At 41.0% G+C, this 19,971-nt stretch overlaps 1 protein-coding gene across 1 annotated transcript; it reads right to left on the bottom strand.

The window, feature by feature from the left end:
- Positions 1–1,066: 1,066 nt before the first annotated feature.
- ANKRD66 (ankyrin repeat domain 66) lies at positions 1,067–18,090 on the bottom strand. Its single transcript, XM_007193833.2, has 4 exons — positions 18,029–18,090; positions 9,000–9,176; positions 7,057–7,285; positions 1,067–1,678 (listed from the first exon to the last, which is right to left on the bottom strand). Exons 2-4 carry the CDS (start codon positions 9,160–9,162, stop codon positions 1,480–1,482), a joined length of 591 nt encoding a protein of 196 aa, XP_007193895.1. The 5' UTR covers positions 9,163–9,176; positions 18,029–18,090; the 3' UTR covers positions 1,067–1,479.
- Between the last annotated feature and the right edge of the window lie 1,881 nt (positions 18,091–19,971).

Below are 19,971 nucleotides of genomic sequence, written 5' to 3'. Positions count from 1 at the left end.
GAGACCCCCACGTCCCCTGAGTTTAGCCTCATCCCCCAGAACCGGCAGGCCCAGGGTCTCCCCCTTCATACTCCCAGGAGAAGATGTTTATTGGTCCAGCAGGAGTTGTTGCCACTGGTTGAGGACTGATTGAAGGATGGCAAGCAGGAACCATCCCTGTGAATTGCAGGGACTAGAGGAAGGAAACTGATGCTGGGGATGGATAAACACTAGGCAAGGCAACCTCCACACCTATACTGCTTTCCTATAAGATGCTCAAGCATTTATTCATTTCAGAAAATTCAACTAAACATGACCTGTATTAACATAAGCCTTGAGGAGTGTGTAATTAAGATGATGTTTGGTGCCTAGACACATGGATTTAGGCAGAAAAATTAGTAAACTTAGAAAGTGCCATTTCAAGTACACTAGGCCAGCTGCCTGGCAGAGGCCCTAACTATTGTCTGGTTTCTGCTGTGGTGCTGTCTGATGGGGGAAAAAAACCAAGCCACCTACATAATTTTAAAAACTCTACTAGCCACCTTTTTTAAAAAACTGAAAGGAAAAAGGTAGAGCTCATGTTAGTAATATATTTTATTTAAACCAATATCCAAAATATTATCATTTCAATATGTAATCAATATTATTAATGAGCTATTTTACATCTTTTGTTCTAAGTCTTCAAAATATGATATGCATTTTATATTTATAGCATATGTCAATTTGGATGCAATATTTTCATTGGAAATATCTGATCTGCATTTAGATTTCCTAAAATATACAGTTGATCAAGTAGAGATGTAATTACATGTTCCATTATTTTATGCTAGCTCTCATTATTAAGTGGAATAAAATTAATTTAAGGTTTTTATTTCTCACTGAGCTAATCTATTGTCCAAATTGTCTCTCCTGTGTAGAAAGGACCATTGGTAAAAATGGCCCTGCTGAGACTGTGGGCTTCTACCCCAAGCAAAAAAAAAAAAAAAAACTGGAAATTCAGAGCTACATCTCTTCACCTCTTTGCTTGGTCTATGTGACAACAAATAATTTTTTTTTCTTAGATTAACAGACCTGAGAATGTTGGAAATTTTTGAGATTTTGTTGTTACAATACTTTTTTTTGTCATTGAAACAACCAAGTTTCCTTAGGAGAAGCTTTTTCTTTGCCCCTGAAATTCTATAATTGCATATAGGGGTTCAGGAGACGCAGACAGTGCAAATCACTGGTGACAAAATGCAAGCAGCTGACGTTTGTCCCCTCTTGGTAATACTTAGGCACAGCAGGTATGGGCAAGGAGGAGACAGCCCATGTAGAGAGTCCCCAGGCCAGACTTCCAGATTGAACAACAGGTCAGGAGCTATCGGTAGAAGCCATGTGGGTAATTAATGATCTAGGAGTGAAATCATGTCAGGACAACACACACCTAACAACACCTAGTCTGGCGCCAAGGAGAGTCTCCTGCCAGAAAACCCAGCTCCAGTTCCTGGGACGCCAGCCTTCTCACACTCTCCTCTCGTTGGTATTGCTGAGCCTGGTGGGGCCTCGAGTCTTATTCTTCTTCTTATTAGTGTTTTGCTTTGAGGGAGGAAGAGACAGCTCCAGCTCCCTCTTCTTGGCCTCCCAGCCTTCGTCCCGCTGATCGAGCCGCAGCCCCTTCTGCTGGGTCGCCTGGCGGTGGTCCCGGCACTGGGGCTCAGCCCTAGGAGAGGGGAACCAGCTCTCAACCCCCAACCCCCGTGGACTGGACAGCCTGCCCGGCCTGCAGAGGGGCCTCTCCTCTGCCCTCTGCACGCGGCCTGGGCACCTCCGCTGTCCAGTCGAGGAGAAAGGTGGCCAAGTTCAAGCATTTCCAAGTGTACACTTAGGGAGGTCTCAGACACTAAAGAAACTCCTTTGAGGTGGAGAAAAACAGGGTGCCCGGGTGGGAGGTCCATAGAATCAAAGACAAGCACTTAGTTTGAAGTGCTTGTCATTTCTAATGACAGTGGCTGCACCACTGAGCACCCCCCCTACTCATTTTTAAAGTGCTCACATCCACAGAGCAACCTGCGTATTATGGGGAGGCTGTTTTCCTTCATTTATTTTTTAATTGCATTTTTTCCTAATTATAAAAGCTATGTCTGTTCATTGTAGAAAAATTTAAAGTACAGAAACAGGTAGGGAAGAAAATAAAAATTATAATCACGTACGTATTGTATGTATAGATGGATTTATGTAAAGAATAGTTAGATGATATATAGAGATAGACGATGCTACAGAGTCTTAGAACAGGTGATAGATGGAGAAATAGATGACTCGATCATCATACACACACGGACGATGGGAAGCATACAAAAACACTGCTTTGTATATGAGGCCAAAGGTGAGTATGTGACTTGCTTAAGGACACCGGTGAAAGCCCATTCATGGAGATAAGATTTGAGCCAGTATGAGGACAAATGAAATTTGAGAGGATAAATGATCATACAGGCAGGGCAAACGGTATTGTAAGTGCAAAGCATGATAAAAAGCACAATTCATTCAGAGGACAGCAAACCTGCTTGTCGCTCAGCCTTTGTGCCCCCAATAAGCTGCAAGTGACCTCTCCATATTCAGACCACAAAGCCTCCCTCCTCTGACCTGCTCTCTTGACCTTGTCACTTTCTATCTTGTATTAGTGTTATTTATGTAAACACGTTCTCTCCTCTCCCAGACAGGGAGCTTCTTAGCATTCAGCACTGTACCTGAAGTATCTTTAAATCCTTTCTAGTATCTAGTTCAATGCCATGCACGTAGTAGGGCTCAAAAATATGTGTTTTTGTTTAAATTTTATTGAAGTATAGTTGACTTACAATGCTGTGTTAAATTTCTGCTGAAAAATATTTGTTGAACGAGAGATTTACTACTCAAGAGAAGCTGAATCGAAAGTTGAATTGTTCCACTAGGATACCTAGGATATTCCGAAAATTGTCAAATACTGTCTAAGCTTCTTTTGAAATTCTTCTACATCCTTCCCTTTATCATCCTAGTCCAGGACCTCATCTACTTGCAACATGAAGGATTAAGAAATTCCTTACGTGATCTCCTTGCCTGTGGTCTAAGTGTGTCAAATCCAACCTGCACAGCTTTACTGCCACCTCTTCCACTACAGGAGTAACTTGGCTAAAGCCTTTGTTTCATCTTGTCAATCCCCTGAGGAGTTCACACTCATCTTCTTGCCCAGCTCACTGTTGTCGCCCACCCACCCAGCCTTATTCTCCACTTCTCTCCAGTGTAAATGCTCTGCTCTGCCAGGCCACTCATCCCTCCACTGTCTCTCCACCTCCTCACATCCACACACAACCTATGCCCATTTCCAACTTGGTACTTTCACTCCAAATTAAGAAGATTTCTCCCTCCTTCATTAGCCAGGTCTTAGCTATATTTTAGGGTCCAGATTAATTTCCCCTTAACCAGGATTCCTTCCCGTTAAGTCCTCTCTCTAACTGTCACAAGGGAAGTTCCTCATAGGAGATGATGAATAGAAATGACTTACGATGTGGTTGACCTTTGTTGTATTTGTCTGCTCAGCAATGCCTGCCCGCTTTTCCTGGTAATAGCACTCACTCCGCATTATTTGGAGGAATCCCTCCTCCTCCACTTCAGTTATGCTGGGCTTGTGTATCACATTCAGCCACCCACTGGTTACTAGGGAGGGGCTGAGATTACTCAGAGAAATTCAGTAAAGGAGAGCCAAGGATAGGTCCCTGAGGAATGCTAGCATCTAAAAGGCATGCAAGAATAGGAGCTTCGAAAAATCATGAGAAGAAATGGTCAGCTAGTAGGAGAACCAGAAGACAGGAGCAGCAGATAAAACAAGAGAGAAGAGTTATCAAATACCAGGCTAAGTGGAGGTAAGATGTGCATTGAGAAGAGGCCATTAATTTAGCAGCAAGGATCTCTGTGGATGAGAGCTGATTCAGTACAATGATGGGGGAAGAAGTCTGAAGAGTGGATGAGGAAGTAGAGACAATTATATAGATGACCTTTCAAGTAGCTTAGAAATGTAGCGAAGAAGAAAGACATAGCAGACATTAGAAGGGCCTCTAACTCTTTGTGTGTTTGTTTAATAAGATCTGTTTGAGTATGTTCATGAGGCAAAGAGAAGGGAAGGGAAGGAATAGAAAAAACTTAAAAATACAGGAGAGAGCATGAAAGATGCAACAAAGAATGTGGGAATGATGATCTTGTAGGAGACATAAAGGATTGGATGAAGGGTCTATATGGAGGGATAATACTTCCCACAGAAGGCTGAACAGGAAGGCAACAAGGAACAGATGTAGATGTATATATGATATGTAGGTTTGAGAGGTGTGAAAACGTATACCCATGGCTTCAATATTCTCTGTGAAGTAGAAGGCATACCCTCTGAGGGATGGGCTGAGGTGTGATCAGAACTTGAAATTGTCACTGATGGAGAAGAACAGGAAGAGATGGCTAGAGTGTTCTAAGGGCTCAGCTGGAGATAGAAACCTTAGAACTTCTGGTGGTAACCACCTACTCATCTGTGGGCTTAGCAGACCAACAACAGGAGTGGAGAAGACAGAGACCAACCCAAGGCTGGGAATTCTGGATTATATGCTACAGAAGGACCAAGGGGTGGAAAGTTAAAAATAGTGGAAACAGAGTGAAAGAAGCAGTGTATCATGGTGTTGCAAACAAAGGAAGAGAAAAGAGTGTTTTGCTCACCATCTAATTCTAAAAAGATTAACCTGCTGCAATCACTGATGCACAGTACACTATGTGCTTCAGACAGAAGAGATTAAGGTGATGAATGAAGTTCTCTGTACTTCTGACAGGAAATTAAAGATCATAACAGGATGGTCTGTGCTTTGGACAAGCAGCCTCCTTAGTTAGATGTATCTCAGGAAGAATTTTAATGAACCCAGCTTCTTCCCATACATAGAAAAGCACTATAATCATTAACCTGAGACATCTGTTCTTTGTGATGAGCAGTAATCTTTTGCCAAGATGTATGCTTGACTGCATGTATTCCTAAGCCCCCAAAAATCATATATAAACTAGCTCTGCCTCCCACCTCTTGAGAGCAGTTTCTAAGAGCTACTGAGAGGCTGTCTCCCGAGCTCAAGTCTTCAGTAAGACCCTGAATAAAACTGAACTCACAACTCTCACTTTGTGCATTTTGCTTTCAGCCCACAGTGTCCAGATGGCAGACAGATGGAAGATAGTGAAACCTTCAGGCAGGTGATAGGTGGGAGGGAAAGAGGTTGAATGAGAAGAGTTCTTGCACTCAAATACCTGTGTGATGATCCAGGAACTGGGAAAATGAAGAAAGGGAGCTATGGTCACATGGTGGTATGTTAGAGTCTTAGAGAGTCCAGCAAACAATGTTGCTGATGCTGAGGTCCATAATGGTTGGAGGTTATTGAATGTAGGGCATGATGGCAGGACTGGGGAGAAGACAGAGTCTTGGAGCCAGGACTCAAGGTTCTGCCTCTACTCCCCAAATCTTCTTAATTATGATTTTGAATATTTTTAAAGTGGGACACCACTTTTAAGAGAAAGTCTCATGGGTTACTTCTACAGATAACTGATCTCATCATAGGCAAAGATTTTACTAGTTTAACTTTCCGAAGATAACTTTATTTTCAAGAAGGGCATTTCGCTATCACCCCCCTTCCCAAATGAACTGCCCCACAGATAGATTTGCTATAGATCTCATTTTGGTTTTCAAGCAGTGCTGCCCTCACTCGTTACTTTACTATCTCTTGTATGAATTACTTATTAACACAACCAGATTATAGATTCCTAAATTTCATCTCCGTCCCTCCAAGAGCCGTAACTTTCAAGTACATAATTGATACTAATTCTATTTGAATGCTTGGCTGAGAGAAAAAATTAACAAATGTTATCTTTGGTGAGTGTGTGAGTAGGAGATTCACAGATAAATAGGCATTTTAAAAGGCAGAAGGGCCCTTATGGATGATAGCCTAATTCACCTGCTTCATTTTAAATATGAGGAAACTGAGGGTCAGGAAAGAGAATTAACTTGCCCAAGGCCACACAGCTGGCTTGAATACCTTTCAGGAATCTGAAGGGGGGGGGCGGTCCATGAATCTTGTACCATGTCCCATTTTCAAATTTGTGTCCCACCAGTCTTATCTGAGATAGTTTTTGTATAATCTAAAACAATAATTATAATGATTATATATTATATTATTAAAATTATAATAATAATGTGTAATTATACTAATGTATATGTTTTAAACAATAGATTTTTCCAGAAAAATCATACAATATTTTTTATTAATTAACTGCCTGACATACCTCTCTAACTTTTATTTTCTGTGAGGTAATGAGGACTTTTTAAAAATTGAAGTATAGTTGATTTACAATGTTGTATCAGTTTCTGGTATACAGCAAGGTGATTCAGTTTTATATTACATATAAGAATATATAGGGCTTCCCTGGTGGCGCAGTGGTTGAGAATCTGCCTGCCAATGCAGGGGACACAGGTTCGAGCCCTGGGCTGGGAAGATCCCACATGCCAGGGAGCAACTAGGCCTGTGAGCCACAATTACTGAGCCTGCGCTCCGCAACAAGAGAGGCCGCGAAAATGAGAGGCCTGTGCACCGCGATGAAGAGTGGCCCCCACTTGCCGCAACTAGAGAAAGCCCTCGCACAGAAACGAAGACCCAACACAGCCCTAAATAAATAAATAAAATAAATTAAAAAAAAAAAAAAAAAAAGAATATATATATTCTTTTTTAGATTCTTTTTCCCTTATAGGTTATTATAAGATACTGAATATAGTACTGTGCTATACAGTAGGACCTTGTTGTTTATCTATTTTATATATGGTAGTGTGTCTCTGTTAATCCCAAACAATAGATTTTAATAATCTAAATAATCTAAAACAATATAGTTTCCACCCCAAACTAGCCATTTCAGTGAAAAATTGGTAAAAACAACTCAAACAACAATTGGTTGGATTTCCTCGTTTCATTTTCATCAACCTGAGACCACTGAGTTGGCAAAGACCTTGGTCACTGGCTCCTCTTTCTCTGCCCTTTATAGCTGGAAATAAAGGAAACTTACTGCTCCAGGAATGCTACACAGGCTTTCTGCCCATAGATCTGTGCGATCCTCTTTGGTGTGTCTCCAAAGAAATCAGGGGCGTCGATGGCGGCGTGCAGGGCATGGAGAGTTTTGAGCACGTTCAGATGGCCCGATTCAGCTGCGAAATGAGCGGGGGTCCAGCCCACATCAGTTACCAGGCAGGGCCTGGCCCCGTGTTCTATCAGGAGCTGCAGCACCTCCATGTGTCCTTAGATGTCCCAAGAAGAAACAAGAGGTTAGGATGAAAGTGTCTCTGCTGGACCAAGGCCAGAGCTAGCCTAGGTGGCACAAAAGAGGGGGAGACATTTGCCCTTGAGGTCCCTCCAGTTTCCTAGCATCAACCCCTCCTCCTTTCTCCCTCTTCTTACCAGGCACTCAGCACCCCACTCTTACCCCATGGCTCCCACTCTCAGTCTGAGCCCTCCAAGGATTCCCTCTGTTCCTGCCAGGACACCCCCCTCTCCTGTCCATTCTTGCAGACCCTGCCCAGGAATCTTGCTTTTTCTTCCAAGTCACTCTACCCTGACCTGAGCTAACACCCCTAAGGCTCGCTCTGCTTTCGGCAGTCTCAATGCCGACTGCAAAACCAAATATTTGGCAACGACGTGGATGCACTTTGAGGGCATTATCCTAAGTGAAATAAGTCAGACAGAGAAAGACAAATATCATATGATCTCACTATATATAGAATCTAAAAACAAAAAAAGCTGAGCTCATAGATACAGAGAACAGATTCGTGGTTGCTGTGGGTGGGCACAAGATGGGTGAAGGTACAAAAGGTACAAACTTCTAGTTATAAAATAAATGTCATGAGGATGTAATGTACAGCATGGTGACTATTGTTAATAATACTGTATTGCATATTTGAAAGTTGCTAGGAGAGTAGATCTTAAAAGTTAGCACAAGGAAAACAATTTGTAACTATGTATGGTGGCAGATGTTAACTAGACTTACTGTGGTATTTCACAATATATACAAAAATTGAATCATTATGCTATATACCTAAAACTGATATTATGTTGTATGTCAATTACATCTCAGTAAAAAATACTTTAAGTCCCACTTACATGAAAGCTAGCACAGATTAAGAGCACAGGTTTTCTCGTTAGAGAGATGTGGGTTTATACCTGACAATAAATACCACTTGCTAACCATGGCATCCCAGATGAGAAACAAACATCCGAGGTTCAGTTTCCTCATTTGCAAATTAAGGATATATTCATCTACCTTGCCGAGTTCTTGTGAAGCACAAAAGGATCACAGGCGTAAAGTACACAGCCTAGCATATAGCAAATGTTCACTGACAGGTGCTTTAGCATAGCTCCCATCACTTTGTACTGGAAAATTCTCCCAACTGATTTCTCTGCAGCCAGGCTTGCTTCCCACCAACCCATTCGCCATACGGGAGTCAAAACAAATTTTTAAAAAGCAAAGTTGACTGTAATACTTTCCTAACATCCTTCAATGGTGTTCTATGGCTGAAGGTCTTGACAAGCCCCTTGGCTGAGTTTTTGCCACGATCCTCCTCCAGTTCTATAACTGAGCCTTGTTTGGCGTGCCCCAGCCATGAACAGGACAAAGTTCCTGTCCTGCCCTCAAGAGGGCAGAAAGCTAACATTAATTGAGAGTCACTACGTGCTAGGCAGTGCACATTTGCTATCTTACTGAATCCTCACCACAAGATTCCAAGGCAGCATTACTGCTCTCATCATACAGATGAATAGACTAAGGCCTGGAGATGTTAAGTAACTTGCCTAAGGTGCTACAACTAATAAGTGGAGGTGCCAGGATTGTAATGGCCCCCATTCATTCATCTGGCTCCCAAGAAATGTTCTTTCTACTACCCCACACCGACCACCCACTGGGAACCTCGTGAACAGCGGTCTCGAAGGGATGGATCTACGTAGGCATTGCCTACTCACCCTTGATCGCAGCCCAGTGAAGTGGGGTTCGGTCATTCCAGTCCAAATCCTTGTAGTTTGGGTCACAGAGACCTTTCTTCAAAATCTTTTTCACTGAATTGTAGTCCCCAGCAGCTACAGCTTGGTGGAGTTTTGTCATGTCGGACAGTTTGGTCAATTCCATGACTGAAAAAACAACTGTGGGAAAAGCATGCCACTTAGGAAATTCTCTGCAATACTTTATTCCTAGCGAGTGATTCCATAGGGTTCCTGATTGTTTACTTTCTTTCTTACCTCATACCTTTGCATCCAGGGTTGCTTCATGTGTATGCCCTGCTGAGTGTGTATTTGGATCTTAGCTACTGTGGTTAGTGCTTGCCAATCCCCTATCCCAAAACTATCAATGGTTCCTTTCTGCCTATAGGACTACAGGCTAAGCTCATGGGCTGACATTTGCTAATTGGCCTCAAACCTCTTCCCAGCACTATTTCCCACTCCTACTCAAAAGTGCTAGCAGTGTGACTCTCAGTTGTGTAATTCTGTGCCTTATCTTTCTCATCTAAAGAATGGGTATAATTAGCCAGGGGCTTTTGAGAATACAAGGACAATCCATGTGAGCAGTTTATACTGGATACAGAGCAGGTACCCCATGGAAATTAAATATTATCGCTACACCAATTCAGGAGATGGACAAGATGAAAACATACAAATAAAATGGCTAAAAATTGTTTACAACATTAAGACACAAACCAACAGTTCTCAAACTACAGTCTATAGATATTTAGAACTCCCTGGGACCCTTTTGGGGGATCCATGAGGTCAAAGCTATTTTCATTATAATATTAAAATGTGATTGGTCCTGTTCCCTGTGCTGATAATTGGTCTGATGGTTCAAAAACAATGATGTAGAAAACCGCTGGTGCCTTACTTAGCACAAAACGAGGCAATGACACCAAACACCTAGCAGTCAAGGTATTCTTCACCACCACACACACAGAGTTTTTGTTTTTGTTTTAAGGCTAATTTTAGTAAAGAAATTAAAGCAGTAAGAATTATTTATATTAAATTCTGACCCCTGATTACATGACTTCGTAGAAGTGTTTTTATCATATTGTATTAACGAAATGTGTCAACATTTGGAAAGTCTGCATAACTCCATGAATCAATAATTTTTATATGACAAGTGTATGACGTTACCAAATCATGCATGGGTAAAGAGATCTATTCAAGACAGGCCAATGAGTTTTAGTGAAATAGAATATGAAAAGTACATGGCAATTGCTTCAGATTCTAACTATCCTTTAAAGCCCTACCACTTGTCCAATTCTGGTGTAGCATCAAAGAAGAATTTCCACAATTATCTGAAAAGGCTATAAAATATTCTTCTTTTTTCCAACTTTATATATGGGTAAAACCAGATTTTCTTTATATACTTCAACCAAAACAACAAGCTGAATGCAGAAGCAGATATGAGAATCCAGCTGTCTTCTATTAAGCAACATATTAAAGAGATTTGACCAAAAAAAAAAAAAAACTAACTAAAACAATGCCACTCTTCTCACATATTTTGTTTTAGAAAATATACTTATTTTCATAAAACTATTATTTATGTTATTGTGTATTAGGTTTATTACAACTTTTGTAAATGAATCAAGAAACATTTTAAATTTTTCTCAGTTTTAATATCAAATAGGGTAAATACTGATAGCTATAATCCACATCAAAAAAAGCTCTCTGGGGTTCACAGTAATTTTTAAGAGTAAAGGAGTCCCGAGACTCAAAAGTTTGAGACTTATTGATATAAACAAATAAGGGGCTGAGACAGAAAGGAAAAGAACAGGAGAGAGTCACTTGAGGTGAGCCCATGGGGAACGTCTCTCTGATCTCAACATGTGAGGTCTCAAGAAGAGGTTGGAGTCAACCATACAAAACGTGGCCTAGCAGCAGCAGCAACCAGGAATTTGTTAGAAACGCAAATTATTGGGCCCCAACTTGGACCTACAGTATTAGAAACTGGGGTGAGGAGGGAGCAGTCAGTGTCATAGTAAGCCTTCCAGGTGAGTCTGATGTACGGGAAAAGCAAGGAGAGAGAGACCTTCAAGATGGCGGAGGAGTAAGACGTGGAGATCACCTTCCTCCACACAAATACATCAGAAATACATCTACATGTGGAACAACTCCTACAGAACACCTACTGAACGCCGGCAGAAGACCTCAGACTTCCCAAAAGGCAAGAAACTCCCCACGTACCTGGGTAGGGCAAAAGAAAAAAGAAAAAACAGAGACAAAAGAATAGGGACGGGACCTGCACTACTGGGAGGGAGCTGTGAAGGAGGAAAAGTTTCCACACACTAGGAACCCCCTTCGTGGGCGGAGACTGCGGGTGGCGGAGGGGGGAGCTTCGGAGCCACGGAGGAGAGTGTAGCAACAGGGGTGCGGAGGGCAAAGTGGAGAGATTCCCACACAGAGGATCGGTGCCGACCAGCACTCACCAGCCCGAGAGGCTTGTCTGCTCACCCGCCGGGGCGGGCAGGGGCTGGGAGCTGAGGCTCCGGCTTTGATCAGATCCCAGGGAGAGGACTAGGGTTGGCTGCGTGAACACAGCCTGAAGGGCCTAGTGCACCACAGCTAAACGGGAGGGATTCTGGGAAAAAGTCTGGACCTGCCTAAGAGGCAAGAGACCATTGTTGCGGGATGCACGAGGAGAGGGGATGTAGAGCACCGCCTAAACGAGCTCCAGAGACGGGCGCGAGCCGTGGCTATCAGCGTGGACCCCAGAGACGGGCATGAGACGCTAAGGCTGCTGCTGCCACCACCAAGAAGCCTGTGTGCGAGCACAGGTCACTCTCCACACCGCCCCTCCCGGGAGCCTGTGCAGCCCGCCACTGCCAGGGTCCTGTGATCCAGGGACAACTTCCCTGGGAGAACGCACGGCGTGCCTCAGGCTGGTGCAACGTCACGCTGGCCTCTGCCGCCGCAGGCTCGCCCCACATTCCGTACCCCTCCCTCCCCCCGGCCTGAGTGAGTCAAAGCCCCCTAATCAGCTGCTCCTTTAACCCCGTCCTGTCTGGGTGGGGAACAGGAGCCCTCAGGCGACCTACACACAGAAATGGGGACAAATCCAAAGCTGAACCCCAGGAGCTGAGCGAACAAAGAAGAGAAAGGGAAATTTCGCCCAGCAGCCTCAGGAGCAGGGGATTAAATCTCCACAATCAACTTGATGTACCTTGCATCACTGAAATACCTGAATAAATAACAAATTATCCCAAAATTGAGGTGGTGGACTTTGGGAGCAACTGTAGACTTGGGCTTTGCTTTCTGCTTCTAATTTGTTTCTGGTTTTATGTTTATCTTAGTTTAGTATTTAGAGCTTATTATCATTGGTAGATTTGTTTATTGATTTGGTTGCTCTCTTCCTTTTTTTTTATGTATAGATATATATACTTTTTTCCTTTTTCTCTTTCTGTGAGTGTGTATGTGTATGCTTCTTTGTTTGATTTTCTCTGTATAGCTTTGCTTTTACCATTTGTCCTAGGATTCTGTCTGTCCGTTTTTTGTTGTTGTTATTATTTTTAGTATAGTTTCTAGCACTTGTTATCATTGGTGGATTTGTGTTTTGATTTGGTTACTCTCTTCTTTCATTTTTTATTACTTTTTAATTTTTATTTTTAATAATCTTTTCTATTTTAATAACTTTATTTTATTTTATTTTTCTTTCTTTCTTTCTTTTTTTTCTCCCTTTTCTTCTAAGCCATGTGGCTGACAGGGTCTTGGTACTCCAGCGGGGTCAGGCCTGTGCCCCTGAGGTGAGAGAGCCGAGTTTAGGACATTGGTCCACCGGAGACCTCCCAGCTCCACATAATATCAAATGACAAAAGCTCTCCCAGATATCTCCATCTCAACGCTAAGACCCAGCTCCACTCAACGACCAGCAAGCTACAGTGCTGGACACACTATGCCAAACAACTAGCAAGACAGGAACACAACCCCACCCATTAGCAGAGAGGCTGCCTAAAATCATAATAAGGTCATAGACACCCCAAAACACACCACCGGATGCAGTCCTGCCCACCAGAAAGACAAGATCCAGCCTCATCCACCAGAATACAGGCACCAGTCCCCTCCACCAGGAAGCCTACACAAACCACTAAACCAACCTTAGTCACTGGGGGCAGACATCAAAAAAAGCAGGAACTACAAACCTCCAGCCTGTGAAAAGGAGACCCCAAACACAGTAAGATAAGCAAAATGAGAAGACAGAGAAACACACAGCAGATGAAGGTTAAAACCCACCAGACCAAACAAATGAAGAGGAAATAGGCAGTCTACCTGAAAAAGAATTCAGAGTAATGATTATACAAGATCTTGGAAATAGAATGGAGAAAATACAAGAAATGTTTAACAAGGACCTAAAACAATTAAGAGCAAACAAACAATGATGAACAACACAGTAAATGAAATTTAAAATATTCTAGAAGGATTCAGTAGCAGAATAAATGAGGTGAAGAATGGATAAGGGACCTGGAAGATAAAATAGTGAAAATAACTACTGCAGAGCAGAATAAAGAAAAAAGAATGAAAAGAATTGAGAACAGTCTCAGAGACCTCTGGGACAACATTAAACACACCAGCATTTGAATATAGGGGTCCCAGAAGAAGAAGAGAAAAAGAAAGGAACTGAGAAAATATTTGAAGAGATTATAGTTGAAAACTTCCTTAATATGGGAAAGGAAATAGTCAATCAAGTCCAGGAAGTTCAGACAGTCCCATGCAGGATAAATCCAAGGAGAAACATGCCAAGACACATATTAATCAAACTATCAAAAATTAAATAAAAAGAAAAAATGTTAAAAGCAGCAAGGGAAAAATAACATACAAGGGAATCCCCATAAGGTTAACAACTGATCTGTCAGGAGAAACTCTGCAAGCCAGAAGGGAGTGGCAAGACATATTTAAAGTGAGGAAAGGGAAAAACCTACAACCAAGATTACTCTACCCAGCAAGGATCTCATTCAGATTCAACAGAGAAATTAAAAACTTTACAGACAAGCAAAAGCTAAGAGAATTCAGCACCACCAAACCAGCTTTACAACAAACACTAAAGGAACTTCTCCAGGCAGGAAACACAAGAGAAGGAAAAGACCTACAATAACAAACCCAGAACAATTAAGAAAATGGTAATAAGAACATACATATCAAAAACTACCCTAAATATAAATGGATTAAATGCTCCAACTGAAAGACATAGACTGGCTGAATGGATACAAAAACAAAACCCATATATATGCTGTCTATGAGAGACCCACTTCAGACCTAGGGACACATACAGACTGAAAGTGAGGGGATGGAAAAAGATATTCCATGCAAATGGAAATCAAAAGAAAGCTGGGGTAGCAATTCTCATATCAGACAAAATAGACTTTAAAACAAAAACTATTACAAGAGACAAAGAAGGACACTACATAATGATCAAGGGATCAATCCAAGAAGAAGATATAACAATTGTAAATATTTATGCACCCAACATAGGAGCACCTCAATACATAAAGCAAATGCTAATAGCCGTAAAAGGGGAAATCAACAGTAACACAATCATAGTAGGGGACTTTAACACCCCACTTTCACCAATGGACAGATCATCCATAATGAAAATAAATAAAGAAACACAAGCTTTAAATGATACATTAAACAACATGGAGTTAATTGATATTTATAGGACACTCCATCCAAAAACAACAGAAAACACTTTCTTCTCAAGTGCTCATGGAACATTCTCCAGGATAGATCATACCTTGGGTCACAAACAAGCCTTGGTAAATTTAATAAAATTGAAATCATATCAAGTATCTTTTCCGACCACAATGCTATGAGACTAGATATCAATTACAGGAAAAAATCTGTAAAAAATACAAACACATGGGGGCTAAACAATACACTACTAAAAACCAAGAGATCACTGAAGAAATCAAAGAGGAAATCAAAAAATACCTAGAAACAAATGACAATGAAAACAGGATGACCTAAAACCTATGGGATGCAGCAAAAGCTGTTCTAAGAGGGAAGTTTATAACAATACAATCCTACCTCAAGAAACAAGAAACATCTCAAATAAACAACCTAACCTTACACCTCAAGCAGTCAGAGAAAGAAGAAGAACAACAACAATAAATGCCAAAGTTAGCAAAAGGAAAGAAATCATAAAGATCAGATCAGAAATAAATGAAAAAGAAATGAAGGAAACAATAACAAAGATCAATAGAACTAAAACATTGTTCTTTGAGAAGATAAAAATTGATAAACCATTAGCCAGACTCATCAAGAAAAAAGGGAGAAGACTCAAATCAATAGAATTAGAAATGAAAAAGGGAAGTAACAACTGACAGTGCAGAAATACAGAGGATCATGAGAGATTCTACAAGAAATTATATGCCAATAAAATGGACAACCTGGAAGAAATGGACAAATTCTTAGAAAAGCACAACCTTCTGAGACTGAACCAGGAAGAAATAGAAAATATAAACAGACCAATCACAAGCAATGAAATTGAAACTGTGATTAAAAATCTTCCAACAAACAAAAGCCCAGGACAAGATGGCTTCACAGGCAAATTCTATCAAACATGTAGAGAAGAGCTAACACCTATTCTTCTCAAACTCTTCCAAAATATAGCAGAGGGAGAAACACTCCCAAACTCATTCTACGAGGCCACCATCATCCTGATACCAAAACCAGACAAAGATGTCACAAAGAATGAAAACTAGAGACCAATATCACTGACGAACATAGATGCAAAAATCCTCAACAAAATACTAGCAAACAGAGTCCAACAGCATATTAAAAGGATCATACAACATGACCAAGTGGGGCTTATCCCAGGAATGCAAAGATTCCTCAATATATGCAAATCAATCAATGTGATAAACCATATTAACAAATTGAAGGAGAAAAACCATATGATCATCTCAATAGATGTAGAAAAAGCTTTCAACAAAATTCAACACGCATTTATGAAAAAAACCCTCCAGAAAGTAGGCATAGAGGGAACCTCAACATAATAAAGGGCATATATGACAAACCCACAGCCAACATCGCTCTCACCACTAAAAACTGAAACCATTTCCACTAAGATCAGGAACAAGACAAGGTTGTCCACTCTCACCACTATTATTCAACATACTTTTGGAAGTTTTCACCACAGCAATCAGAGAAAAAAAAAGAAATAAAAGGAATCCAAATCAGAAAAGAAGAAGTAAAGCTGTCACTGTTTGCAGACGACATGCTACTATACATAGAGAATCCTAAAGATGCTACCAGAAAACTATTAGAGCTAATCAATGAATTTGGTAAAGTAGCAGGATACAAAATTAATGCACAGAAATCTCTTGCATTCCTATACACTAATGATGAAAAATCTGAAAGAGTAATTAAGGAAACACTCCCACTTACCATTGCAACAAAAAGAATAAAATACCTAGGAATAAACCTACCTAAGGAGACAAAAGATCTGTATGCAGAAAACTATAAGACACTGATGAAAGTAATTAAAGATGACACAAACAGATGGAGAGATATACCATGTTCTTCGATTGGAAGAATCAACTTTGTGAAAATGACTATACTCCCCAAAGCAGTCTACAGTTTCAATGCAATCCCTATCAAACTACCAATAGCATTTTTCACAGAACTAGAACAAAAAATTTCACAATTTCTATGGAAACACAAAAGACCCTGAATATCCAAAGCTATCTTGAGAAAGAAAAACAGAGCTGGAGGAATCAGGCTCCCAGACTCCAGACTATACTACAAAGCTCCAGTAAACCTTTAGGCAGGCTTATGCAGAAATCAACCCCATTTGTTTTGCAATTGAGTTCATACCAAGGATATTCCACACCTTCTCATGGGGAAGTTGCAATTCAAGTAGAAGTTTTCAATGGAATACAAACAGAAGATTTTTCCAAAAAAAAAAAAAAATGTACAGTGCCAATAAGGATATGAAAAGATGCCCAGCATCATTAGTCATTAGGGAAATGCAAATCAAAACCACAGTGAGGTACCATTTCACAACCACTAGGATAACTATAATTTAAAAGACAAATAATAACAAGTGTGAGGATGTGGAGAAACTGGAACCCTCATACACTGTGTTGGGAATATAAAATGGTGCAGCCACTTTGGAAAGCAGTTTGATAATTCTTCAAAAGGTTAAACATGGAGTTATCATATGACCAGTAACCCCACTCCTAGGAGTAAACCTAAAAGAAGTGAAAACATATGTCCACACAAAAACTTGTACACACATGTTTATAGCAGCACATTACTCAATAGCCAAAAAGTGGAAACAACTCAAATGTCCATTAACAGATGAATGCATAAATAAAATACGGGATATTCATACAATGGAATAGTATTTGACAGTAAAAAAATGAGGAACTGATACATGCTACAACATGCATGAGCCTTGAAAACATGCTAAGTGAAAGAAGCCAGTCACAAAAGACCACATATTGAAAGATTCCATTTATGTGAAATGTCCAGAATAGGCAAAGCTATAGAGATAGAATGTAAATTATTGGTGGCCTAGGACTGGGATGAGTTGGGGGTGGGAAGTGAGCTAAGGAGCAGAGGATTTCTTTCTGGGGCAATGAAATGTTCTAAGATTAGGTAGTGGAGGGTAATGCTTTCACAACTTTGAATATACTAAAAACCACTGAACTGTGTACTTTAAAGAGATGAATTTTATGGTATGTGAGTTATATCTCAATAAAGCTGTTTACAAATCAATGATACTATTAATTAGAAGCTTTCTTACAAAAATTTATTTGTAGAAAACAGATACAATTCACTAGCCTACCACTAACTACGAAAATTTAGCAAAACTTCCTACACTAGAATCCATGTAAATTTGATTAAGTGCACTTGAATTTCCATCTTTCTCATGACAGGTGTCTCAGTGTAAAAACTGGCCAGTAAATATAAGTTGTAATAAATATGAATGGTCTATAATAACTGCAGTAAAGATCTAAAGACAGAGGAAATGTAAAAATACTTACTGTCTTTTGAAATCTGCGGCGCTCAGTGTTGCAAGGGAGTCCTAGCTGCCTGCTTTGTTGTGTTCACACCATGGAAACTGATCCCGCCCACCTCATTAAAGCCTGCCAATCAACGTCAGCCTCACAAGGTGGGGACCGTCTAGGGGCGGGGGCTGCTCCTCTGCTTGCCCTGATGCTGTTCAGCAATTCCATTCTGCTTCTGTGGTCCAAGAGGGGTCTTTAACAGGTTCTTCTGGAACAGCATTTGATTTAAAAATATGAAAATGTTAAAAAACAATCGCCAGTCCCCAAGACACCACGAAGGAGGTAAGCTGTTTGGTAACCCCCGTGGAGTGATGGAAACAGCGTGCACGCCTCACATTCAGAACCCGCTATGAGATCTCAGGCAAAGCCCTTAACTTTGCTGAGCCTCTTTTTTTCTCATCAATCAAATGAAGTTTTAACACCTTTCTCATAAGGCTATGAGAGATGAGTAGCTGAAATAATTTATAAAGCACCCCGCACAGGGTGGAGGAAGGAACAGGGGAAGGGAAGGAGGAAAACTTTAGGTGCTTCCGTCTTGCTTCCTCTTTTTGCTCCCTTAGTCTAAGCAGCTGGTATCTTAACGATGATGCTGGTCTAAGAGACCTTCTCCCTCCCTCCCTCCTTTCCCTCCTCCCTCCCTCCCTTCCTTCCTTCCTCCCCTCCTTCCTTTCTTCCTTCATTCCTTCCTCTTTCTTCTCCTCTTCTTTCTCTCCCTCCCTAACCCCCACTTTCATTCCTTCTCCCTCTTTTCTTTTTTTCCTTTTTCCCTGTATTTCTCTCCATTCTTTCTTCCCACCTGTATTTACTGAGTGCCTTATATCTGCCAGACACTATGCTGGGCCCTCTGGAGAACAGGGCACTCACTCTTCCTGTCTTCTTTGAGCTTAGAGTTCAGAGAAAAAGACAGACAATAAGGAAGAAAACAAATAAATGTCTACATGTAAAATTACAACTTGTATAAGTCCCGTGAACAAACAATGTGCAATGGCAGAGAATAACAGGAGAGGAGGTGATGGTGGATGTCCTGAGAGGGTGACCTCTGCGTTGAGACTTGGCATAAAAGAAGAGGCCAGGAGCTGGGGAAAGTGTTCCAGGCAGAAGAAAGGAAACAGCTTGGCCTAAGTGAGGAATAAAGAAGAGGAGGATGCAGCTGGTCTATGGGGTGTGGGGCAAGAAGAAAAGATGAGTTTCATATAGGCAAGGGCTATATCATTCAGGGTCTTCTACAGTATGTCAAGGAGTTTGGGTTTTTTCCAAGTACAAGGAGAAGTCACTGAATGGTTTTAAGCCAGGAACAAGATGGTGCAATTTATATGTTTTGAAAAGTAACTTTGGCTTCTACATGGAGAACAGGCTAAAGGGACACAAGATTGAAAGCAGGAGGACGACCAAGGGAGCTACTGCCCAAGTCCAGGCAAGAAAGGAAAGTGGCTTGTGTATTTGGCAGTGGAGATGATGGAGAGAAGAGAATGAATGAAATAAAAAATTATTTAGGAGGTAATATTAACAGGACTTGTCAATGAATTAGACATGAGCAGTGGGGGAAATGGAGGAATCAAGGATGATCCTTGGGTTTCTGGTTTAATCGACTTGGTGGGAAGGCGGTGATGTTTGGTGGTGTGGTGGTGACTGGGGAGGGCCAAGTCTGGGTAGTAGAAAGGTAGTTTAAATTAAATGTTCCAGTTTGAATGTGTTAACTTTGAGATACTTGTAACGCATCCAAATATCAAATAGGAGTCCAGAGTTCTGTAACTTTAGGGCTAAAGATACACATTTGGGTGTTGTCAGCATATAGTTGATGTTTAAAGGTATAGGTCTATGTAAGATAAGATTAAGGATAGCAGGTACAGAGAGACCATCATTCTCAGATCTGGTAGCCAAGGAAGAACTATCGAAGGAGATTAAGAAGCACTGCCAGG

This window comes from Balaenoptera acutorostrata, chromosome 10 (genome assembly GCF_949987535.1).
Source record: "Balaenoptera acutorostrata chromosome 10, mBalAcu1.1, whole genome shotgun sequence".
NCBI classification, from domain to species: domain Eukaryota; kingdom Metazoa; phylum Chordata; class Mammalia; order Artiodactyla; family Balaenopteridae; genus Balaenoptera; species Balaenoptera acutorostrata.
Note: the sequence above shows the minus strand (reverse complement) of the source record. Positions and strands in the feature narration are given on the sequence as shown.

Bases quoted from the DNA above. Each gene is read 5' to 3' on its own strand.
- ANKRD66 (XM_007193833.2), bottom strand. From the start codon at position 9,162: ATGGAATTGACCAAACTGTCCGACATGACAAAACTCCACCAAGCTGTA. The intron at 7,286-8,999 runs GTGAGTAGGCAA...GGGACATCTAAG, and splicing joins TCACTGGGCTGCGATCAAGG to GACACATGGAGGTGCTGCAG. The intron at 1,679-7,056 runs GTAAGTTTCCTT...CCCCTCTCCTAG, and splicing joins TGTGTAGCATTCCTGGAGCA to GGCTGAGCCCCAGTGCCGGG.